At 55.2% G+C, this 24,752-nt stretch overlaps 1 protein-coding gene across 1 annotated transcript in view; it reads right to left on the bottom strand.

The window, feature by feature from the left end:
• CSF1R (colony stimulating factor 1 receptor) overlaps window positions 1-24,514 on the bottom strand; it is a 29,263-nt gene extending 4,749 nt beyond the window's left edge. The window contains exons 1-14 of the mRNA XM_047730610.1: window positions 24,280-24,514; window positions 20,062-20,319; window positions 19,329-19,613; window positions 17,825-17,961; window positions 17,031-17,190; window positions 13,493-13,679; window positions 10,809-10,924; window positions 10,502-10,622; window positions 10,223-10,410; window positions 8,376-8,491; window positions 3,184-3,310; window positions 2,920-3,024; window positions 2,324-2,434; window positions 1,505-1,667 (exon numbers count right to left, since the gene is read on the bottom strand). Of these exons, the coding sequence (XP_047586566.1) occupies window positions 1,505-1,667; window positions 2,324-2,434; window positions 2,920-3,024; window positions 3,184-3,310; window positions 8,376-8,491; window positions 10,223-10,410; window positions 10,502-10,622; window positions 10,809-10,924; window positions 13,493-13,679; window positions 17,031-17,190; window positions 17,825-17,961; window positions 19,329-19,613; window positions 20,062-20,319; window positions 24,280-24,328 (2,123 nt within the window). The 5' untranslated portion in view covers window positions 24,329-24,514. The remainder of the gene's footprint in view (window positions 1-1,504; window positions 1,668-2,323; window positions 2,435-2,919; window positions 3,025-3,183; window positions 3,311-8,375; window positions 8,492-10,222; window positions 10,411-10,501; window positions 10,623-10,808; window positions 10,925-13,492; window positions 13,680-17,030; window positions 17,191-17,824; window positions 17,962-19,328; window positions 19,614-20,061; window positions 20,320-24,279) is intronic.
• Between the last annotated feature and the right edge of the window lie 238 nt (window positions 24,515-24,752).

Raw genomic sequence — 24,752 nt, forward strand, 5'->3', positions numbered from 1 at the left:
CTGGAGGAGCGCTTCTTAAACTAATTCACGAGCACATAATCCACCTGGGGTGGGGGGTCTTACTGAAATGCTGATTCTGATGCAGCAGGTCTGGGGGCCTGAGCTCCTGCATTTCTAACAGCTCTCAGGTGACGCCTTTGAGCTCACTCTTTGGGTTACGGTTGGAGAAAGCACTTTTCTACATTGAATAGCCACTGCTGCTTCTAATAATCCAACTAGGTATGATTTCTGGACTTCCCTCTCCCCGATCCCCTCTGTGATGGAGATGTGCACCTCGACAATGCCCATACTCTAGTGTTCCCAGAAAGAGAAGGAGGTGGCCCACTTACGCTTTGACCACGGCAAAAACCATCCCCTCCCTTGGTTTAGAAACTCTACTTCCATTAATGTAGCCTGGGAACCAACTGGCAGGATTGGTTCACATGCCGTGTGCCCTTGAGGTCACATCACTGAAGCCTTTCCCCACCTGCACATTTGAAGATCAGAAGTTAATAGTTTACTTCAGTTCTCATTTTGATTTGCCTGGCCTGAGGTTCCAGCCTGCAGAGGCCCAGTGTGAGCTGCCCTGTCAGAAGGGCGGCAGAGAATAGAAGAGGAAGCAGATCCTGCTCAGCCCTCATTTTTGAGGATACCAGATGGAATGAAATGGCCTCCTTCCCCTTTTGCCTCCTCAGGCTTGGCAGCTAACAGCTAGCTGAGACAGGGGCCCCGTGTACACCCTTCTTGTTCCGATTCTGTCTCAGCAGCCTCGCCCTGAGGCCCCACATGCCCCAGCACTGAGACTTCAGGACAGCCAGGAGGCTTAGGTGAGTACCGAGCCAGGAGTCAAGGGAGCCTAGTTCTAGTGTGGGCTCCGCCTCTGCCCCTGACTCATGTGTGACACAAAACTGGCCACTTCCTCTCTCTGGTTCCCTGTGTGGCTTTGTCCATCTGCCTCAAGGGTGGCTTCCAGGAATCACAGCATTACAGAATGACAGAGTAGGAAAGACTCTGAGAGGTTCAATCCCCCGATGGCTCACCCCGGGGAAACCAAGGCCCAAGTAGATCAGGGGCCTGGCCACAGTCACCCTGTTTTATCCCTGTCCCCAGACTCTGTCCGGGTGCTGTGCAGCCCCTGACAGCCTGAGCCTGTGGGAAAAACAGGGCAGTTTGCCTTCAAGCTCTCCCCATCTCTGGCTAGAGTGCTGAAAGGATCTTGGTTGATCTTTTATGTACATTAAAGTGATGATTTTGTTAACTAACGCCTGTCTCCACCAGACTGTGAGCTGCCCATCTTTGCCTCCATACTCCTAGTTGCCCAAATTGCCCAAATATTTGTTGGATGATAGGAATAAGTAGTAGAAAAACCGAGTTGGCCCATCTAAGCTGGGGTGACTACTCCCCACGGCAGAGATGGGAATGTGAGAGTCACACGGCCACCCAAGCCTGAGTTAGCTTCACAGACAGACGCAGTGCCCCCCCCCTCCAGTCCCAGCCTCCTTCCTGTCCTTTGCCAGGGTCCTACCTGCGGACATATTTCTTCTCCAGGTGGATGTTCTTGTAGCCAGTGCCTGCCTCGGGGTCCCGGCCCACACTCAGGCTGGGTCCCAGCATGGCTTCGGCCTTCCTTCGCAGGAAGTTGAGCAGGTCGCCATAGCAACAGTACTCGGTGATGACCAGAACAGGGCCTAAAGCATCCAGGACCGAGGGGTAAGTGCACTCCTTAGCCCACAGACACATGGGGTGGGGTGCTATGGCCTTCTGAAATGGGACTCAGGAGCCCTGAGTTCTAATCCTGATTGTCTATGAGCAGCTTTTTCTGCTTTCTGTGCCTCAGTAATCCCATCTGTCTAAAGCAGAGGAATCTCAAAAAACTGCAGCCCAAGAATTCCTCCTTCAAAGGAAATCTGTGGCTGTTCCATATGGGTCAAGGCTGCTACAGAAGAGAATGGGACAGACTGGGAGTCCTGACAGGCCCTGGGGCACCTCTGGACCCTGTCATGAGTGTCCAAGTGTCTCTGGGTGGAAGCTTCACTCCAGACTCCCAGAACCAGACTCCCGGCAGCAAGGCCCAGAGAACTGCACTTTTATAGTCCTCTCTGGCTGACTTGGACATCCACCAAGGTTTGAGAACCAACGAACAGAGCTCATAGAACTGTCCCTCAGTCATAAGTAGCTTCTGACGAATCCAGGCACCTGGTCTAGGAATTTGAGGAATGCTGAGGTAGAGATCCTGCCATCACTTAGAGCAGGTGGTAAGAAGATGGAGTCAGGTGGCCCTGGGCCCTCAGACACCCAAGAGGCTCTAAGACCATGGGCCCCAATGCCTGCCAGGACCCCTCACCTCCGTGAGTGCAGGCTCCCAGAAGGTTGACTATGTTCTCATGCTGGCCCAGGTGACTCATGATCTTCAGCTCTGACATGAGGGCCTCCTTCTCGTCTGCATGAGCCGTGGCTGGAAGAGGGAACCACAGGTCCCATAGATGGGGAGAGGGCAGGGTATAGATAGCCACATAGACAGACATGAGACACCCAGGAGAGCAAGCAGGGCACACCCAGTGCCCCAAAGTGATCAGTGACCAAATGAGAGAAAAGGAAAAATTCGGACACACAGATTGGAGTTAGGGAGAGAGGAGAGATGGCCCATCCCTGAGCTGCTCTCTAGGGGCAGGAAACCAAGCTGTGGCCAGACCGTGGCCCAGGGTGGCCTCTGTGTGCCCCAGCCTCTCTGGGGCTCCATCAAAAGCCCCTCCACACCCAGGAGCCAGGGGGAGGCTGGAGCTCACAAAAGAAGCCAAGAGTCCTTGCCCCCAATCCCAGGTCCTACCCCAGGCCCAAAATGTGGGTGGTGACTCTTGTGATGACCGGGAGGCCCTCCCCCAGCAGACACCTCCTCCTCCCCCTTCCCCGAAGTTCCCAAAACCCCCTCCCCTCACTCACACTTGAGCATCTTCACGGCCACCTTCAGGACAGCATCTTCCGTGCCCAGACCAAAGGCTGTGGCCTCCACCACCTTCCCAAAGGCACCGGCTCCGAGAGTCTTCCCTGGACACACACACACACACACACACACACACACACACACAGTCTCCTTAGGTCCCTGGTGACAAAGAGCCCTTTGTCTAAGGGCCCACAGGCTCCCTACAGCACATGCCGACCCCATGATGGGGGACGGGGTGGGGGGTGTGCTAGGACCCGGCTCACCGAACCGCAGGTTGTTTCGGGGAAACTCCCACTTCTCGTTGTAGGGCAGCTGGGTGGGGTCAATGAAGGTGTAGCTGTTGCCCTCATAGCTCTCGATGATCTTCCAGCGCACCTGGTACTTGGGCTTCTGTAGAGGGAAGCGGGGGGAGGGGGGAGCATACGTCAGCTGCCCGCAGGCAGATCTGGTATCTCATCCCTGACCCCCAAGAGCAGGGGTGTGGGAGGCCTGAGGCGTGCGGGAGGAGGCGGGGTGGCCTGTCCTTGCCTGGCTTGGCCTCACCATGTGACCATCCCTGGGGGGTGGGTGTTGCAGGATCACCTCCGAGAACCCTGCCAGCCCTGATAACTTGGTAATTTCTGACCCAGCAGGGGGGACATTTCCATCTCTCCATCCGTCCATCCTCCACTCCAAATACAGTCTGGTTTTGTTTTCAGGTTGTGGTTAGATACACACAACATGAAATTGACCATCTCAACCATTTCTGAGTGTACCATTCAGAAGTGTTCATTCACACGGTTGTGTCACCAGCCTCCACAATGCTTTCCGTCTTGCAAAACTGGAACTCCGTCCTCATTAAGTGACTCCCCTTTCCTATCTCCCCTTAGCCCCTGGCCACTTGTCTCCCAAATCCAACGACTCTAGGTACCTCACTTAATTCCAAGTGTCCTTTTGTGACTGGCTTATTTCCCTCAGCCTAATGTCTTCAAGGTTCATCCGTGTGTCAGAATTTCTTTCCTTTTTAAGGCTGAATAATATTTTCAGACAAATATTTCACCAAATTCCTATTTGTGCCAGACACTATTGATTCAGAGCTAAAGAAGATAAATGTAAAGTCCTTTCCCCCAGGCAAGGGGCTAAGACAGGCATTCAACTCACATACACACATGGGTCAGACATTTTCCGACAGTGCCATGAAGATAGTAAATTGAGGTAGTGGGACAGAGAGCACCAAGTGCAACTGAAGGTAGGTCAGGGAAGGCCCCTGAGGAGGTGAGGAGAAGGCGGCCAGATGACTGATGGAGGAAGCTCTTTGCAGGTTCGGTGAAGACCAGATGCAGAGCCCTGCAGGTGGGCTGAGTCCTGGCAAGTCTGAGGGACAGGAAGGAAGTTTCCCCAGGGGTGGAGGGCTTGAAGGAGGTGCGGATGTTCCAGAGACAGGAAGGTCTTGAGCGCTGGGATAGGTGAGTGGATTCCCTCCTAACTGCAGAGAAAAGCCCTTGAGGGTGCGACACAGGTGAGGGATACTTCGGACTTTATGTTGTCAAAGGAGAGGGAGGGGGCACAGCCAGATGCAGGGAGGGAGGAGAGCAGCTGCCTCGCTCTTTCCTGCCCAGGATGGCAGCTGCTTGGGGGCGTCACTCCAGGGGGTGCCCATGAGAAGTGCTGATGGAAGATGGACTTTGGGTGGAAAGTGGAAGCTGGGCCTGGGTGGTGGAGAACACTGAGGCCTTGGGTCAGCAGTCCCACTCTTTCCGGTCAGTCCTAGGGGACAGGGACCAGCTGGGCTGTGTTTAGCAGCTGGGCTCCTTCTCTGGGCACCCAGCCTGGGGGACCTAACGGGTGTGCGAGTGGGTGTTGGGGAGGGAGGCAGTCTGTGGCTGCAAGTTGCACGGGATTAGGAGAAAGACTCCAGAGAGCCGTAGGGAAGAACTTCCGGAACTTGGGAGAGGAGACTGTGGTTAGACACAAGGAAGAACTTCTGGGTTCTGAGGGAGGCTGCAGGTAAACCTAAGAACACCCATGCCGTGGCTTGGGAGGAAGAGTCTGAAGTGGGACCAAAGGAGGAACCTTGTGAATCACAGAGGATTCAAGCCCCGCGTGTGGGTCCCTTCCCTACCCTAAACATGGAGAGAAAGCCAGGAGAGGGTTCTTGGACACCCCCCGCCCAAGCAACTTCCATCTCCAGGGGCTTCTGTGGCCAAAGTTGTTTTTCTTCTCACCACTTCTCCTTCTTCTGGCCCCTGCAGCTGAGCCTGAGTCAGCCCCCTCCCCAGCGCGGCCCCGCCCCCAGCCAGGCAGAGGATAAGAGGGTAAGGTCGGGGAAAGGGGGTTGTCAAAGAAGGAAGAGGTCATCTGGTTGGATCTCAGTTCTCTGAATCCCAGACTCTACCCGCAGGAATACAACAGCTCTCTCCCGCCTCCCCCTGCGCCTCTGGCATCCCTGCCCCTTCCTGGAAGACAGCCAGCAGCTCTGCTTCTGTACCACCTTGGCTACCTAGGGCTTCTACCTGCGGGGGTCTCCTCTGAAGGACAGCCCTTGCAGGGAAGTTGGGATGGGCCACTTCGGCCAGGTTTCCTAACGGAAGTAGTTGTCAGGATAGGAGGGAGTGATCCCTGATCGCCCCTGGTGAGCACGGCGCTGGGCAGCACCCTCAGTGTGCGTCATCTCACTCTTTAGGACAAGCCCAGGCTCACCCCACTTCCCCTTGGTGACCGAGATGGGCAGGGAGACATCCCAGTCCTATGACCCTCCCCATCTAGGCCTGATTGTTCTGGGCTACTGGATGTTCTCTCTTAGGAAGGTAGCAACCTCAACACTTCCTGCTGGAAAACCTGGGGGGCCTCCCATCTGGCCCCAGTCAGCCTCCAAGCCCCAGAGCTCAGTTCTGACTCCAGAATCCCAGCCTTCGTGCCTCCCTACCTCATCCTTTCCTCCTTGCGTCCTTCCTCCTTCCAGCCTGCTGACTCCTGCCCTTTTCTCCTCCCCCCTCGGCCCCCCTTGTGGTCTCTCTGGGGGCCAAAAAGGCGATGACTCAGCTCTGAGGCAGAACCAACCCCTCCCCCCACCAGAGCCACCCCTCACCGCAGTTTCAGGCAGTGAGGACGGGCCAGACAGAATCCCCAGGGCAGAGGCAATGCTCAGAGCCCCATGGGGCACAGAAGAGGGGAATTGGCTGGAGGGCCCAGAGGTAAGGGCATTACCATCTTGACCCTTCAAGGTCTCGTCCCATGAGATGCCCTCCTTTTCTTGGCCTTCGATGGGTTCAGGGGACAGTTACATTTCCTGGATGGGAAATGAGGTAGCTGGGACTACATGTTCCAAAAATGGTCCCATGGAGAGAAGGTAAGGTGTTCCCAAACCAAAATTGGCCAAGGGGGCTGGGCACCTAAAGGTAGAAGGGGCTGGAGAGGGAACTGGGCCTTCTCCAGAATCTCAGCAGAATTGTCCTGGGCTGAGGCCACAGCTCTGTGGGGCACTGGGAGGCAGTTTTCTGTTCCATAAAAGGAAGAAGCTGTTCAGAGAAGGAACTCATAAGAGTGAGTTAAGGCCTGTCCACAGGGGTGGGTGAGTGAGGCCGGACAACCACTGTGAGTGTGTGGTCAAGGAGGTGCCCAACCTCAGACACTCCTACAAACCCGAGAAGTGTGAGCTAACTCAGTTTCCCTACAGTCAGCTTTCTCCTGGGCCAAGGGCGTGCAGGGTCCACCCTGAGCACTGTATCCAGCACCCTGCTAAATCCCCTGCATGCAGTCCATCACTGAATCCTGACAGCCTGGCAGGGTGGCCTCCATTATTAAACCCATTTCACAGACGGAGAAACAGAGGCAGAGAACCGCCGCCCCCCAACTTCCCCAGAGTTACAATAGCTGGAGACTGGCAGAGGCAGGACCCACATCTGTCCAATTCCCAACCCCTGGCTCTTAAACCAGAGGCGGAAGACTGTGACTTCCATGGTACAGGTAGGGAAACTGAGGACCAGAGTGGGCAGTGAGTCAGCCAAGGTCGCATGGCAAGACAGTTTCAGAGCTGGACCCAGATCCCAGGACCTTTGTTTCTTGGAGTCTGCCTTCAGAGCTGCCTCTCCATGCTGGGTTCTGGCACGAGCATGAGAGCTGCCCCTATGGGCCCCTACATCCCATCCACAGTGTCTTGGTCCTCTTCTCATAGTAAAACCCCCAAGGCAGGGGTGCAGAAGAGAAAATGCAGAGGAGGAGACCCACAAGGTGGGTTATTCACCCCTAAATCACACTGCTCCCTTGTTCAAACCCACTGACGGCTCTGAGCCTACAGGATGGGCCCAAGTCCTTGGACCCACAGCCTGCCTCCTCTTCCAGGCACCAATATTTCTGGAACTCTCTTGGTCCCCCCCACCCTCACCTTTGCACACAGTGCCCTCTCCCCCAGAGATACCCTTGCCCTGAGTCTCGTCTCCCCTTGCTGCACCACCCATTCTCCCAGACCTGTCCTGCCCATGCCTACCACCTTCTCCAAATGGGCTCCTTTCTCCACAAGGGACAACGGACACCATCTTTCACGTAGGATGGCAGTGAGGCAGGGTGGCAGAGGCCTCGGGCTATCGTGTGGGGAGGCCCCGGGGACCCTTGGGCCAGTTCTTCCCCCTTGCCAGCCCTCAGTTTCCGTACTGTAAAATACTGACTGCTACAGTTCCTGCCTCCAGGTTGTGCGGGTAAGATAAGATGAGTCAGTGTTTCACATAATGGCTACAAATACGGCTTCTTAAAACCCAGCCTCTGCCACCCGCCAGCTGTAGAAGAGGGCAGCTGCCTCTCCCTCTCAGAATCTCAGCTTCCACTTCTGTAAAATGGGGTTAGGGATGCTGTCCACATGCTGTGACTGTCAAGGGCATTCAGCGAGAGGATGCGAGTAACAGACTTCACGAAAATGCCCCTAAAGTTGCCATCACCAACTCTGAACTCAGTGACAGGAAGCACACCACATGTCAATGGGCCATCAGCGGCAGCTTCTATGAGTAGTAACTAATGAGGAGGGTGATGATGGCTAAGCCTTCCTCCTCCACTAGACCACCCACCACCTGCAGGGGTCCACGGGCCTGGCCCCACGATGCCTTCTCTGTGTGCTTGTGTCCCCCAGGGGGGGACAGGACCCCATGTTCACGCTGTCCTGGAATAATTCATCCCTCCCCCAATTGCATCTTTTCCTCCGCACCCTCACTTTTCTGGTTGTTGGACGCGCAACCATCTCCTGCTCTAGACAATGAACCCCATGAGGGAAGAGCCTCCGAGCCTCCAAGTTTAGGCTCACTCAACACCCAGCGGCCCGCGTTGGTATAGAGATGACACCCATTGAGGAGCTGTTGGCTGAATGGCTGACAGAACGAGTGGGTTCTCGGGGGACTACAGGGTGAATCCTTGCAACCTGGTGGCAGCGTCCCAGGTCTGACTCACTCGGGTGCCTGGACACCCCCATCCTGGCCCCGCCTAGGCTCACCTGCTTGTACTTGTAGAAAAGCAGCAGGAGCAGCAGCAGCAACAAGGCCATGATGGACATGCAGGTGACCAGCACAGGTGTGAAGAGTGGCTCGTCAGAAAGCTGCACATGGGCTCCTGCAAGGGGTGGGGCAGAGGAGTGAGCCAGCAGAGGGGGTCTCCGAGACCTCCTGCCACCACTGAAATCAGACCACTGCACTGCCTGGAACACAGTAGGTGCTCAATAAATGCCTGTTGACTGAACACAGCGTTTTCTCACCCAGTAGCCTCCAGAGCCTCAGAGGGTCTTCCTATAGACCCTCCCCCAGCCAGGGGCCAGGAGGACAGCTCCTCCAGTTCTGCTCCTGCCCAGCCCCAGACCCTGCCTGGAGTCACAGCCTCTGTGGTTGGGGAGCCCCTCGGGTCACATAGTACCCCCTTCTCTGCAGCAGACTGGCCTCGTGCCCAGCTGTGGCTTGTGTGTGCGTGCGCACACACCACACAGATACACACACACACACACACACACACACACACACACCAGTGATGGGTGTCCACCCCCTGCACCTTCAGGCAGCTCAGACAGAAAGACCTAGAGGTTAGCCTGAAATCTGTCCTCCTGGCCTTTCCCCCGCTGCTTTCCCGAGCGTCCCTTGGAGCCACACAGCCCTTCTTAGGGTCTGAAAGCTTCGCTTATAGCTCCTGGGTCTCCTCCTCCAGATCCATAATCTTACTTCCTTTAATATGTGTAAAGGACACAGTGTCCATCCTCTTGCCCAGATCAACAGTGTGGGTCTGAGGCCAAATCTCACCTCTGCCACTTAGGAGGCATGTGACATGGAATGTGGGACTTCTCCCTAAGCCTCTGGTTCCTCATCTCCCAAGTGGGAAGGAACACAGTGCTAACCTCCTAGGGCCGTGTGAGCTCAGGGAGATAATGACTGTGTGGAGCTCAGCGCAGTGCCTGGCACAGGGGGCACACTCAGTGGAACGGCCATTTAGAAGGTTTGCTGTGGGACCCCAGCAGTGAGGCCGAGCAGCCACAGGCCTCAGGCGTGTGGAGTCCGGCCCCAGTCGCCCCGGCTTCAAGGCACCTGCGGGGCCATCTCTGAGCCAGACAGAGGCTTCCATTCTGTGTTGTCTGCCCAGAGAATCTGGCCGGGGCCTGGCACACAGCGGTGCTGAGTCCCGGTTGGTGGAAGTCTGGGGGGAGCTGTGGGTCTCCACAGTTGCGGGCCTCTCGCGCTCAGACAGCTGGGGCCTTTGTGCCACATGGGGAAAGGCATGCCTTCCTCTGAAGAGACCCAGCCTGCGTCAGCGCCCGGGGCTGGCCATCAGCCCCACCCGGGGACAGTGGCCCTGAACAGATAGGACTGTGTCTCTGGAGGGAAGAGAGTCCAGGAGGAATGGAGGAAGCGGTCGGGGCTGGCGCTAGGGTGCAGTTGGCCTGTGTCTCTCCCCAGCCTGTAATCTCCATGGACATCCTGCTCCCTGACACCAAGTGAGCGCCTGGCACACAGCTCATGCCAAGTACATACTTGTGAGTTCATGGGGGAGTTCAAAAGCAGGAAAATGAGCAGAAGCCCAGATGAGGCCACGCTTCCAGCTGGTGTCTCCCTGGACCTCATGGCTTCCTGCCCTCTGTTCCTCTCCTCCCTGCTGCTAGTCCCATGGGTTCTAGATCCTCCACCTGGCCTCTGCAGGAGACCTTTGGTCAGGAGGCGGCTGCAGTTGGGCCCAGAGACGAGGAACTCAGTATGGCTGGGACCTGCTCACTTTGGCACTCAGGCCAGGGCTCCTTGGCTCCCTGGGGCTGGGGCAGTTTCCTGGGCCCACCTCCCACCCTGCCTGGGAGGGGCGAAGGCTCACCTACAGAGATGGGCCTGAAGGCCTGGGAGCTGTTCCCCACACTGTTGAGGGCCTGGCACTCATAAGTCCGGTTGTGTTCCAAGCTCCCCATGGCCAGCAGGCTGTGGACGATCACCTTGTGGAAGGGCTCCCGGCTCAGCACCTGCGAGTCTGAGTGTTCTAGGACCAGCCCTTGGGCCTCATCACACCTGGGAAGAGCAGAGTGTGGCTTAGAGTGTCAGGACACCCCCATGCTTGGCCCCTCGGCCTGGGGTGAAGAGGGAGACCAGAGCTACCTACCTATCCATGTGGCTCCTGCACTCCAGCCATGTCACATTGGGCTGGGGGTACCCAGAGGCTTCACAGAGCAGTGCGTCGGAGCCATTGACGACGGTCCATGTGACCCTCACCTCTGGGGGGTCTGAGCAGAAAAGAAGGGGTGGAAGAGGGAGGGATCAGCCCCGGAGGTCCCATGCACCCTGTCTGACCACTCTGAACCCTCCATGCCCATCTGCAAGCCTCAGGGATGCACAAGCTGCCCCAGGGACCTTAGTCTCCCGTAGCCCTTGTCTCCCCCCACCCCCCGACCACCTGCCTCATCACTCACATCGCAGCGTGAGCTCAAAGGTCAGAGAAGTCTCGCCTCCAGTGTTTCTGGCCAGGAAGGAGTAGCGACCGGCCTCCGAGGGCTTCAGACGAGGCAGGGAGAGGATAGAGGTGTACCTGCACAAAGGGGGCAAGCCATCTGGTGTGAACCCCAGTTCTGGTATGGCCCCTGCAAGACAGTGGGCTCAGACAACCTTCCTAAAGGGCTTTGTTTTATTTTTGGTAAAGTGTCCAGGACACAAGGGCCTTGGCTGAGCCAGGGACCCAAGCTGAGTGCCATTAAGATATAGGAAAACCACTAACCGAATTTCCTTAATTGCTTCTCTCATTTGTTTTAAGATTTTATTTACTCATGTGTCAGAGAGAGAGCAAACACAAGCGGGGGGAGCAGCAGGCAGAGGGAGAAGCAGGCTCCCCGCAGAGCAAGGAGCCCCATGCGGGACTCCATCCCAGAACCCTGGGATCACGACCTGAGCCGCCCAGGCCAACTTGCTTCTCTCATTTGTAAAGTGGTTTTGTTCTGAGGTCTAATAGGAATTATGTCCATGAAGTGCCGACACTGGACAGCACACCCCAGGCCTGCACTAAGTGTACCTACTTTCACCATCGTCACTGGGCTAAGGAGTCCCTGCTCAAAACACCAGCACCCAGGCTAGCTGCTGTTCCTGAAACACCAACCCTGCCAGGAGGGACTGTGAGAGGGATGAGAGTCAGGATGTAGCCGCGGGGCTACAGAAACTGGGGTTCAAGTTCTTGCGCTGTATATCTTAGCTCTTTGATCTTAGACAAGTACTTAACCTCTCTGATCCTTTGCTTCCTTTTCTATGAGGGTGACACTGATGGTAATTCTTCCACAGGCTTGGCCTGAAGATTAAAGGGACATACATTCAGGGTGCTTGACACAGAGCCCAACTCATTGCAGCTACACTGTTCAATGGTGCCCTTTGTTACAGAAGACCCAGAAGCAGATGCGGACAATATAATTTATTCTCAGCTGATTCCAGGTAATTTTTCATTTTTTTTTCTTAAGCTCTATTTTAGCATTTCCTTAATGGACATGTATTGTTTAGGTAGTAAGTTTTTTTAAGTCGATTATAGCATTTAATTATAAATTATACTGGACTAATACATACGGTATTCAAAGGGCACTCTCATTCAGCCAGACCTTTGGCATACAGAACCCCTCTACACATCTACCTCTTAAGGGGAAAGAATTCAACTTTTTTGCATGACTCAAAGTCACCATATGAACACACCCATCACATGAGCTCAATTTTGCGGCTGTTGGTTGCCCAGGCTTATCTGCCCTGTGCCAACTGGCCCCACGCTACTGTGTTTTGGGGGATCTCCATGGTTTCTTTCTCACTGTCCCTGTTGCATTTGGACCCCTGAAACCTGTCCGTGGACCAACCCCCTCCTAGGGGTCTATAGACTCCAGTTTCAGAACTTCTGCTTTAGACAAAGGGAAGCTAGAAATCCTGACCAGAATGGATGAGAAGGGAACTGAGAGGAGAAAAATGAGGACAAGGGAACATTTTTGTCCTGTTGAACATTTTGTTCTGTTTTGATTCTGACAATTGGCAAACTGGAGGCCAGGCATTCATGAGGTCTGGGCTTCAGGAGCTAGGAAGAGAACCCCAGAGAGTTCTGGAATTGGAAGATGGCTAAGGGATTACCTAGCAAATATCTAGCAAATCCCCAAATAATGGCCAACACGTCTCTTCTCCTGAGTCAGTTATAATGAAAATACTGGCTGAGAGACTGTGTCAAGAAGGACTCCCAGGCTGCACTCGGACCCTGTGGGAAAGGGCTCAACAGCGGATTAGAGATGTCTGTCAAAAGCGTGCAAGGGGAATGGGTTGCACGCACAGCACATGCTTGTTGTCCTTGAGCACCGTCCTCTCATTCAAACACAAGTGGATAAAGAAGCTATCGTTTTAACAAATGGTATTGGTGTTCCTCCTGTGGAGAAGGCTCTTACATAGGAAACTACCTGTGAGGCCACTTTGGAGGGGCAAGTGACACCCCGAGGATGTAAGGAGACAGGAAATGGACTTCTAACATGCTGTGCGTGGGGGAGAAGCCAGATTCTGGAAGTGGAGAGAAGGGAGGAAAGAGGAGATAGAGTCAGATGGCACTTTATGAGAAGCATTTTGAGCCTGTGAAGAAGAATGAGGGAGAAATTCTCAGGGGTGGGTGACCACAGGCCTTTAAAGAATTTTGATGTGTCTGTGTTGGTGTGATGTTGATTCTCTCTGCCCCCCAAGCCCATGGCTTATGTGGCAGACTCCCCTGAGCCATCATTATTAGGAGTGTACCTAGGAGTAGAAATCATGGAACAGTGTCTTCTACATTTGGATTGGCCACGAAAGAAGAGACTGATGGGATTCAGAGTTCTTGAGTGAGCATGAGAATGCATGTCCCAGGAAATGGTAGAATTCTTGAGGGGGGCATGGGACTTCCCAAGGATGTGGGACAGAGGGGCAAGCCAATTTTGTCCTAGTCAAACACAGATGACTGATATTGAGCTCCTAGAGTCAGGGCAAGTGAGACCCAGAAAGGGGAAGGGATTTACTCCAGGTCACCAGGAAGGTTGAGACATGACCCAGTCAGTGTCCTGCCTTCTGGCTGAAGCATTCCCCTTGTGGTTGTGGGGCTATCCCGATGGGAACTCATAGGCCATACCTGTATGTGTCCTTCATCGTGACAAAATTGAGCTTGGACTGGTGGTCAGAGAAAGGTCCCAGATAGGTCCAGTTCAAACCTTGCAGGCCTGGGTAGGCCTCCACCTGGACTTGAAGATCGACCTTCTCACCCACAGTCACCTCCTGGAGGAGGTTCTGCTTGGAGGTCAAGTTCAGGTAAGCTCTCTCTGGAAAGCAGAATACATACAGATCTGGCATTAGCGGGAAGATGTCTCTGTTTGGTTGCTCATTTGGTGATCTACCCACTGATTCAGCCATTCAGCTGGAGCCTTCCTGAGTGCCTACTGTGTGCCAGGCTTATAGTCCCCGCCCCTAACCAAGACTCGCCCTCTGATACCTCCCCTCCCACCACTGCCCCACAGAAGTCCAAATTTTTCTCTTTGCTGAGTTCTTGGGAGAACCTGGACAAATTCCTATCCTCCTTGGTACCTCTAGATCCTTATTTATATAACAAAGAGATTGAATATACTTGTGTTGTTACAACTCTTTGAAATGTTTTTCAGTGGCAAAAAAAAAAAGTCTGCTTTTTTGGTTGTTTTTTGGACACCCGCACCTATTTCCCCTTCTCCTGCTAATAGTTGGGGCAGTGAAGCTTCCACATCCAGCTCTAAGGGGGCATATGACCCAGGCCAGCCAATCAAAGTAGCATGTCCCCTTTGGAACAGTGAGTGGTTTGGGGTAAGTCATGAGCCCATAGGTCCTATGACACTTATTTCCATGATTTTTGTTGGAGTGCTGGGAAAGGAGAGGCCCTAACGTCACTGGGGTTGTCAAGCCCTATATGATAAGGAATCCACAAGAAAAATGTAGAGCAAGAGGTAGAGGTGAGAAGCAACGAGTTCTTGTCCACATCAGCTGAACCCCTAGATCCGATTTACCTGACTCTCCTATCCACTAGTTTTTTAGCTAGAAGGCCAACAAAAATCCTCAGGCTATGATCAGGCTAGCTCAAGTTGATTTCTGTTCCCTATGCCTGAAAAAGTCCAGACTAGTTTCTTCTAATTAAAGCTTGCATGAATTCAAATCAAGTTGCTCTGGTTGAACCTCACAAAAAGGAGCTATGGCAAGGATCCCGCTCACTCAGCCTCTCCATGCCTCTTAGGGAAACCCCTGAAAAGCTTTCTTAAGTCCCCAAGACTTTGCAAAAAGCCCTGGACTATATGATCTCTAAGGGTTCCTCTACTTACTCAGGTCTATGAAACCTAAAGTTCACTCTTGTACCCGGTGATACACCTGCTCTAATGCCCTTATGGCTCCCTATTGCCTCCACCAGACAAAGTGGCATTCAAGCCTCTCTCAATCAAGTCTCCTCTTTATGCCCATGTAGCCAGCCCCCTCTTCCTACACACACACACACACACACACACACACACATCTGAGTCTCTTAACATCCCCTGAACACACCAATACACAACAGTCTTTCCTACCTTGGAGGTTTTGTTCAAGCCATTTCCTCCACCAGGAGCCCTGTCCTCTTCCTCTTTTCTATTTAAAGCCTTCTCATCCTTCAAGGCTTATCCCTGTCAGGGGTTTCTGCCCCCCAGTCCAGGCCACAGGGAGCCCTCCCTGCCCTGGACTCCTGCGCCCCTTCTGGATTACACATTCATTAGGCACCACATCTAAGCTACTTCCGGCATCTGCTTCTCCCTTTGGGTAGCCATCCTCTCTGTCCAACTAGCCTGTGAGCTTTCAGGGCAAGGCTTCTGTCCTCTTCTCTCTCACCCACTCGGTCATCTATCTGTCTACCCGTCCTCCATCCATCCTCCCACCACCTCTTCCACCACCGCCTCAATCAAGCCACTTTCTCCTCTAGCTTGGATAATAGCAGTAGCCTCCTACCTTGTCCCCCTCCTTCTACCCTCCACGCAGCACGGGAAAGGCATATTAAATCTCATTACATACAAGTCAGATGATATCACACTCCATTACTCAGACCCTCCCATGGTGCTCCATCTTTCTCAAGGGGAGAAGACCCAAGTCCTTCCATTAGGGCCCTGTGGAAACTGCCACCTCTCCCGCTCACCCCTCTGATTTCACCTGAGCCCCACCCTGGCCATGCTGGCCAGCTTGTTCCTTGAACGCGGCCAGCACAGTGCCGTTCGCCCTCTGCCCGGGGCTCCATGCTGCCGCGCACCTGCAAGCTTACCCCTCCGCCAGCTTCACGCCATGGCTCAGATGGCAGCTGACCGGTGAGAGCATCCTTGAGGACGCCCTATTTTAAACAGCAAACCCTAGAGAACTGATTTCGTCTCCAGAACTTATGTCAGCTCATTGCTGGTCTTTCCCCAGCTGGAGCGCAAACTTCCCGTGGGCAGGGGCCTCCGTGTTTGCAGCCGTGTCCTCAGCCTTCCAGAGCAGTGTCTGACCAGAAGTGGGCACGAACACAAACATGGAGTGACTGCTGTACCCGGGCCATGGGAAACACTCAGGCTCAGAGCCCACCGCTGGGCAACAATTCGCTGTGCTCCTCTCCTCCTTCACCTCGCGTGGCTCCCAGCACAGGATGGGGGCCACGGCGGAGCTCACATTGACGGCAAGCCTCGTGCAGTGCTGCTGCTCTCGGGGGTGATGGTCATGCGTGCTCTCCCCGATGCCCCTCTGTCTCCCATAACATTGAACACACAAGGCGTGGCCAGACCGCAATCACTCAGCCCGTCTTGACCTTGAGAAACTCCCCCTTAGCTTGTCCAGCCTCCGATCTCCCATTCAAAGCATAGGACATTAGACTGACCTTCTCAGATGACCTCTCCTGTGCACACTTAGTGTTTACTCTGGTCCAGAGTAGATAGATAGATGGATAGACAGATTCACTTAATTCTCACAACTATGAGATAGTGACTGCTAGGAGTGTGGGCTGCTGGCTACCATGACGTACCCCGCCATGCAGTCTGATCCCGTCACTCTCTCTTCAACTCTCAATGACTTCCCAACAGGATGGGCTGCAAACCAACACCCGCTTTACCCTCTGGACGCTGCCTCCATCCCTGCTTCTCTCTGGCCACATGTCACACCACTCACAGCCCTGCCATGGGCAGCTTCTCTCCACGTCTCTTTCCCTTTGGGCCTTCCACATGCTGTGCTCTTGCCTGTCCTTTCCCACTCTTCTGCATCGCTAACCTATCTCTGTTCTTTTGGGCCTAGCTTAGGCCACTTTGTTCAAGCTGGGGATGGGCGGGGCGGGGCTTGGTGTTCCCAGCAACCCCATGCTTCCGGCGTGATCTCGCAGGGTGAGCACTGTCTGCTCCTGTGTCCCCGTGATATGGTTGTTCCAGGCATGAAGGATGAATGAAGGAGAGAACAGCAGTCTAATAGGGAGCTCCTGGAGGCCAGTCACAAAACAGAAGGCAGTAATGCCCTGTAGGAGCTCCAGGAGGGGAGCGAGGGATTCTGGGGAAGGATCTGGGAAGCCTCCCAGCAGTGTGGCTCCCTCCACCATCAGCTCCCTCCTTCCCAATCTTCCTACACACTCCCTCACCCCAGGATCCCTGGCAGCCCTCCCCCATCACCCTGACGCTCACCTACCACCTGGAAGACCATGGACCTGGAGTTGATGCCTCGGACATTGGTGGCCACGCAGGAGTAGTTGCCGGCATCTTGGAAGCCTACGTGATCGAGCTCAAGGGTCAGGACCTTTTGGTACTGGTTACCTTCGAAGTCGGATTGTTGAGGGATTGTGAGCTGTAGTCAGAAGGAGTGGAAATAGGTTAGCAACATTGTTTAGGAATTAGAGAACTCTGAGTTTGAATTGTCAGCCTTTAAAGATTACTATCTGCCTTTCCTTGGGCAAGGGACTGAACTCTGAGCCTCAGTCTTCATCTGTAAAATGGGATGAACACCAGCCCATGCTCCTAGGGTTGTAGTGAAGAATAACGAGTTATTACATGTAAATAGGGGTAGACACAGTGGGGCAGGGAGGAGCTCTTAGAAGCTGCCCGATGCCATTTGGGGATATTCCCTCTGCTTCCCCCTCTCTTCGTCTTTCTGAAATGGCCTTTATATTCCTGGGCTTCAAGGTGGCAAGGAACCCCTTGCTAAGTCAGAGGTGAACTGACCTCTGGTTCTTGTCTACAGGCTGGGGCAAAGTTCATGGGTCAAGGGGGAAGAGTACCACCTCCCCCTCCAACAATAATCAGTGGCATGAGCCCAAGTCTTGGTTTTGAATTAGTTATTGACTGGCAGTAAGATCTTAGGGCCTGGGCTATGCCCTCAGTCCAGAGAACCAGCTGGTAGTGGGGCTAGGGCGCCATCCTGCAGTGCCTGGTGTGCAGGGAAGATGGGCACCCTTCCCCCTGCTGTCTCCCCACGGACTGACCTTGGTGTCTCCATGTTGGAGGAAGACGTCAAAGTTAACATCAACGTTGCTGGCTGCGCACACGATCTTGGCAGTCTCTCCCTGAATCCGTACCAGCTCTGCAGGTTCCAGTGTCAAGGTCGGGGGCCCTGGGATGACTGAGGTCAGGGGAAGCGACCCATGAACACCCAGGCTGGAGCTGTCATCACTCTGCTCCCTGCCACAGGCCAGAAACTGGCTGGGGGCCCCCCACGTCCCCTTGAAAATCCTGGGAGGCAGCCCAGAGGCCTCTACAGCTCGTCTTGTCTTTGAAACAGACTCTGAGAAGTCCACTCCCCTTTGTCACCACACCTCTCCCCAGTCTCACCCTGTGTTCTGCTCTGGGCACCCGCAACACCCACCTAGAAGGCCCCCACTTCCCCTCGGACTCCCGCACGATGCAGACTCCTCAAAGCAGTCCGAGGGGCCTCTTAGGAACGTGGATTGGATCACATGCATCTTCTGGGCCAGTCTCCAGTGGCTTCCCATCACTCTTGGGATACAAGCCCGGGCCCATGACCGACCCCCCAAGCACCTGCCGCCTCGTGCTCATGCCCTGCTCTGCAACCTCACTGGCCTTCCCACCAGAAACTGCACACTCACCCCCCCACCCGCTTCTGGAGTGCTCTTCCTTCCACACCGGGAGCCAACAGCTGCCTTCACCCTTCAGATCTTCTGCTCTGAGAAGCCTTCTGTGACCGGTCAGCTGGGTGAGCCTCCCCTAGCCCACACACATCCAGCTTTCTCCAGCGCAACTTCTTGTGGATCAGTCAGCCTGTTATTTGCTCTCTCTATTCTGTCTCTCCCTGGAAGATGATGCTATCCCCAGCAGCTTGTACAGTGCCTGATGCAGAGCACGCATTGAATTCAAGTTCATGGCTATTACTTATGTTGAAAGATGATCTAATCCAGTTTCTCAAGGCCCAGAGACACTAAGGGACTCATCCAAGGTCACCAAGGGCCCAGGGCTTGACAGATGGAGTGTGGGGGAAAGAGACCTAATGGCCCCCTCTGCCCACATGGTGGGGTCCCATGACTTCCCAAACAGGTTTCATGGCCCAGGCACTGTTGCCTGCCACACGGCTGTGACCCTGGCCCTTGTTGCAGGAACCTGATTCCTGTATTGAGCCAGGTGTCGAGCCTGGGGTTCTGCATACTCATGCCAGGCCTTTCAGAAATGAGAATCCTGTGTACCAACCCAGCCGGGGCAAGGGGGAGACTTCAAACCATTATCACCTCCACCATGAAAGCTGTCGCGTGCACCCACCCGGACTATCCCAGGCTGTCTCTTTCTGTCCAGCACAGCTTGCTTGTCTTGCCCCCTCAGGAGCCCTGTGGATGACCATGGTGCAGTTGGAAGGAAGAAGTGAAAGAAGAGGGATGGTCCGTTGTTCCCCATCAGGCCCAGGTCCTCCCTTGGCTCCCGTGTCTGCGGGCTCTCCGGCCCTGCCCTCTGCCCTGGCCTGTCCCTCCCAGCCCCACGCACCTTTCTGCACTTTCAGCCAGATGCTCATCGATGTCACCATGCTGCCGCCTACCCGGGCACTGCATTGGTAGCCATGGGTCTCCATGAACTGGGCCTTATGGATGGTAAAGCCATACCAAGGCGAAAAGGAGTAGTTGGTTTGGCGCAGGACGGGCCGGCCACGCACCCGCATCAGCGAGACGCCGGCCTCCAACGCGGGGTTGGTGAGCAGGCAGGGCAGCAACGCGTCCTGACCTTCCATCACCGTCACCTCCTCGGCCAGCACCTTCCAAGGTCGGACAGGGTCTGGGGAAGAGGGATACAGGGTTACAACTGCCCTCCCTCCACCAGGCTAAGTGGTGCCTGGACCCTGGGGACGGGGAGGGTCGGAGAGGCTGATGGTTTGCCTGAGGTCACACCATGTACCAGAGCAGCCCCGCGGATGCTTCTGAGTGGGGGGTGCTGGAGCCAGACTCAGCACCCCCTACTCGGTGCTGGGTTACTTTGGGCAAATGACTCGACCTGTCTGAGCCATTGGAAAATGGGCATAATCGCAGCACCTATGTCACATGGTTGCTATGAGAACTACATTGAATTGGAAGCACTGCCACTGGTCATGGTCAAGTGCAGGCCCTCGTTTGGGGTGGAGCTGCTTTACTGTGGTTGCTAATGTTAGGGCCCAGCTATCTTGCCCATTCTTGGTGGTTCCTGTTGGGCCAGGCATCTTGGGACTGAGTGGGCCCAGAGTCCTCACCTTTGACGTAGAGGTGAATGGTGGCACTGTCCCCGAGTGGGCCTCCAGGCTCCGTGCAGCGATAGGTCCCAGTGTTTAGGAAGGTGGCATTATTTGTGGTCAGGGTGCTGCTGGGGGCCTCAGTGTCCAGGTTCCAGTAGGGGAAGATGGGGCCGTCCCATTCCACGCTGCCGTTGCCCACACAACGCAGGGTCACCGTCGTGCCTGGCTCCACAACCAGCTCAGGGCCACTGGGTTCTATCATGGGGACTCCTTGTACTGGTGGCAGGGGGAGGGGCGAGGTGGTGAATAGGGGACAGAAGTAAGCCCTGAGGAGACACACGCTGGTCTGATGATCCTAGCCTCTGAGGTCCTCTTGGCAGATGTGTGGTGCTGGGGTTTAGCTGTGACTGGGGGTCACCTTGAGCAAGTCCTGGCTCACTCTGTCATTTGCTCAGCCCCCCATTTCTAATCTGCTCATGGAGGGCCCGATGTCCAGCAGCCCCCTCCTCCGAGAAACGGGCCCTGGGAGCTTTCTGGGCACCCAGGCAGCTGCTGTCCCGCTGGTCCTCCCCAGCCTCCTGCCTCAGCCTTCCCAGCTGTGACTGGAATGTCATCCCCACGGGCGGACCCTTTCGGCCCTATGTACAAAATGGGCTGTGTCCCTAGTGCCACACCCAGGACCTGGCTCAAAGCAGGGGGCTCGAACAAGCAATGGAAAAAAATAAGGGAATGGAATGTTCGTGGCAAAGTCCATATGATCCATATTGGGAAAAAGAGAAGGGTCGTGGGATGTCGGCCCAGCAGAGTTAGGAGGGTACCGGGGGTCTTGTGTCGTGCCCACTCCCACCACTGGACGTCTGCCCTGCCGCAAAGTGGGACGGCTCAGAGGCTCTGTGCCGCAGTTGCCCCGCCTGCAAAGTGGGGGCAATAATTGTGCACATTTTTCGGGATACCAGGAGGATTGAGCACATGAGAGGCCTTTGGAACCTCATCTGTCACCAAGGAAATACTCTGTAAGGGCGGCTCGGCAGCCAAGCCCAGCACGCGGCACTGCTGTGTTTACTAGGAAGCCAATCTCTTTTAAGGAAAATTTTCTTGAAGGAAAAAAGAGAACTTGAAACCCCTATCAGGCCCTCCGGGAAGAAGGCCCGTTGCCTCTGCCGTGTCAGCATTTCTCCAGGCCTAAAATAGGGGCAAAGGAGGGAAGTGAGAGCTGATTCAAGACCTTGGAGGGGCAGCCAGGCGCCCCCCGAGCCCGTGTGGGCGGAAGCACATTGCTGGTGTCCAGCCCGGCCCCTAGTTTCCGCTCAGCCCGCAGCCCTTCTCACTTCTGTTTCCTGGCCCTCCTGGCTACCGACCCCTCTCCCGCGGAGAGACCCCCGGAAGAGGGAGGGCCACCTGCAACCCATTGGAACTTTCTGGGCTGCAGGGCCTGGCTCTGCCACTGACCAGCTGGGTGTCCCCACTGAATCCGACCCCTCCACTCCGGGGACAGGGTCCTGGATCCTGCTGCCCCCAGGGCTTCAGCTGAATTCATGGTTCTCCACTGTCCTGCACAAAAGTGGCCGAAGTGGGTTTTTTCCTCCCCATCCCCACCACAGACTCCAGACCTGGAAAGATTTCTCTGTCGAGTTCTTCCAGGATGGCCTCATTGGTGTTTTGCTGTTACACCATCTAGAGGGATTGGCCTCGCTGCCTGAACTTCCAGTCAGCGTGAAGAATCCAGCGCACTGGTGAACACTGCCAAGGCCAACGCCTGGGGGTTGCCTCCGCTCTGGGCCACGTGACCCCCAGGGAGAGGGGCAAGCATCATTTCTGTCAGGCTGTGGGCGAATCCCAGCCGAGCTGCCGCAACGTGGGTTCCCAGCTGGGGCTTGACCGTAGGGATGAGCTCGGGCTATGGGGTCACATCCACACAGCCTGACATTTGGTTCTCCCTTACGCTGGGTGCGTTGCTTACCCTCTCTGGCCCTCAGGCTACTCTTCTTTCTAATGGGAATAGTCCCTTTCCACCTGGGAGGTCCCTGGAGGATTCAGGGAGGCCACAGCGGCCCCAGGTCCAGTCCACCGCTCTTGCCCTGGGCTACTGCTTGTTGAGACATTTCTAACCTCCCTTTTGGTTCTGATACTCTAGTATCTAAAGTTTTAAACTTTTTTGTTTTTATTTTATTATTTTTTATTATTTTTTATTTTTTGTTTTATTTTTAAAGTAGGCTCCATGCCCAGTGTGGACCCCAACGTAGAGTTTGAACTCACGACCCTGAGATCAAGACCTGAGCTGAGATCCAGAGTCAGACGCCTAACCGCCTGAGCCAAAAGTTCTTAACTTTTCAAGGTCACAGTCTCATCCGAGGTCTCAGATTCTGTGATTCTCACTGGGTTCCGCTTCCGCACCCACCCGGTCTCAGTGGCACCTTCTCCTTCCCCTACCCTGGCCTGTCCCTCTAGCCCCTGTCTCAGCCTCCTGGAAATGTGGTCAGAGAAATGTGTCCTGTTTTGTCCTGTTCTGTTGTCCCAGATATTCACGCAGGGCCAGGCTGACACCCTCCACTTCTGCCCCTAACTTCCCCCTGCTGGTTTGGCTGGCGGGAAGAGAAAGACTGCTCAGGCCCATCCTCCTTGCGGGTGGGAGCTGGGGCTTGGCGGACACTGACCAAGATCGCCTTCTGTGCCTGTCTCTCGTCTCAGCTCCCAGAACTGAGATGTGGCCCAAACTCCACTCCTCTCTCTCAACGCTGCCCCCATACTGCACACCAAGGCCTGGGACATAGTCCCTCCTCAGCCTAGAATTTTAGCGGGCCTCTCCCCAACTCTAGGGTGTTTGGAACCTGGCCCTTGACTCCCTCACGGCCACCCCTATACCCCTACTCTCTCACCACTGGTCTGTGGGGCTGAAACCTGAGGCTTCTAGCCTGCTGCCTCCTATGTTCTTTCTTCTGGGTCTAGATGCCGGACAACATTTCCACCCCCCAACAGTGCTGCACAAGCAGGTGCTGGGCAGGCAGATAGGACAAGGCAGTGAAATAAAACCCATGGGACTTTCTGGAGAGAGGGGAACAGTTTCTGTCTTCATTGCGGTGGTGGGTACCCAAGCACAAGCATTTGTCAAACCTCATCAGACTGTACACTTAAGAATCTGAGCATTCTACTGTATGTAAATTACATCTCAATAACAGAACAGACGCTCAAGTCCAGAAGATTGACGGGGCCACAAAAAGACCTTCAGCGGGCCGTCTCTTCACTGGGGTCCAGATACACCTTCTCCCCAGGGTCCTGCAGCCCCAGAACTATGGGGAGGCCAGAGCTGAGGCTGCTTTCCCATCGTACCCCACCCCACCCCCATCCTGGCCTAAGATCCCCCCAAATAAGCATGTGATAAAATATAACTGAAGCTACCAGCCAAGCAGCAGCCCCTCCCCTCCAGTGAGGCGCCCTCCTGGGATGGAGTCCACCAGGGCTGCTGCCACAGGAGCTGGAGGTGGGACCGGGTCTGCCACACAGCTCTCTGTGCCGAGGCCCAGCAGCCCGTGTCTGGGAGCACTCTGGCCAGGGAGACCTGCACTGCCCTCCCCGCCAGCCCTCCTCTCGTCCTCCTCTACTCTCCTCCCAAATTCACCTCACCCGAGCCCTGGGCCAGAGAGGCTAACCCCTTATCTCCCTTCCAGCCCCTTATCCACGCCTCCCAAGGAATGACTGCTGCCCCCTCAGGCCTTTCTGAGTCAGGTCCTGCCTGCTCTCTAAGGCTCACAGGCTGGGAGCTAGCAGAGCCGTCAGGAGCTCTCTATGGCCTCCGGATCTCCTAGGAGCTTGTTAGAAATGCAGAATCTCACGTTGTACCTGGGACCTACTGAGTCAAAATGCACGTTGTAACAAGATCCCCGGGGAATCTGTGTGCAGAGTAGAGTCTGAACAGCATTCTTTAGTCCAGCTCACCACGGCCCCCAACACCTGCCATTGAATAGATGGGGACACTGACGTCCTGGGGCATCAGGGGCTTGTTCAGGACACCTGGGGAGTCCGCCTCTGAGCTGGGACAGATCCGCAGCCCTGGTGGAGCTGGTTCCACCCCACACACACCCTCTTTTCCCTCCACTGCCTTTCCAAAGCAGACACATGCAAACCTGCGGTCCAGAGTGGCAACCCCTGGGGACGGGCAAGGTTTTACGGGATCCTTGCACAGCGGTCTTCCCTGTCACGCATCCCCCCAACGCGCAGAGTCCCCAGTTTTGCTCTTACCATGCCAAGTTGTGGCCCCCAGCAGGACCAGCAGAGCCCCTGGGCCCATGGCCTCAGTGGGGAGGTGGCAGGCTGATGCGGGGCTGAGGGGTGGGCAAGGCACAGGGAGGGTCTCAGCTTCTAGTTCCACAGGGACCAGGATCGCTGGGCACACGTTCCTCTCTGCTGTACTAGCTGTTTCTCTTGTTTTCCTCTTCCTCCTCCTCCTTGGGCCGATCCCCTTCTTCCCCTTTTAGCTAGGCAAGGCAACCACAGAGTTTGGAAATCTTGGGTCTTCAGAAGAAAACAAAGCCATGACCCCCAGAGGGAGGGGTTGGAGACTGGGACAGGGCCAGCCTGAGCCTGGGGGAGCTGGCTAAGTTTAGGGCCCTTCTCAAGCCACCTCCAAAGAATCCTGGGAGAACAGACATGCCCAAAGTCAAGCAGTCAGTAGCACAAATGGGGGAGTCTCCAGGGTGACCAGGCAGCTCTGG

Source organism: Lutra lutra, chromosome 5 (genome assembly GCF_902655055.1).
Source record: "Lutra lutra chromosome 5, mLutLut1.2, whole genome shotgun sequence".
NCBI lineage: Eukaryota > Metazoa > Chordata > Mammalia > Carnivora > Mustelidae > Lutra > Lutra lutra.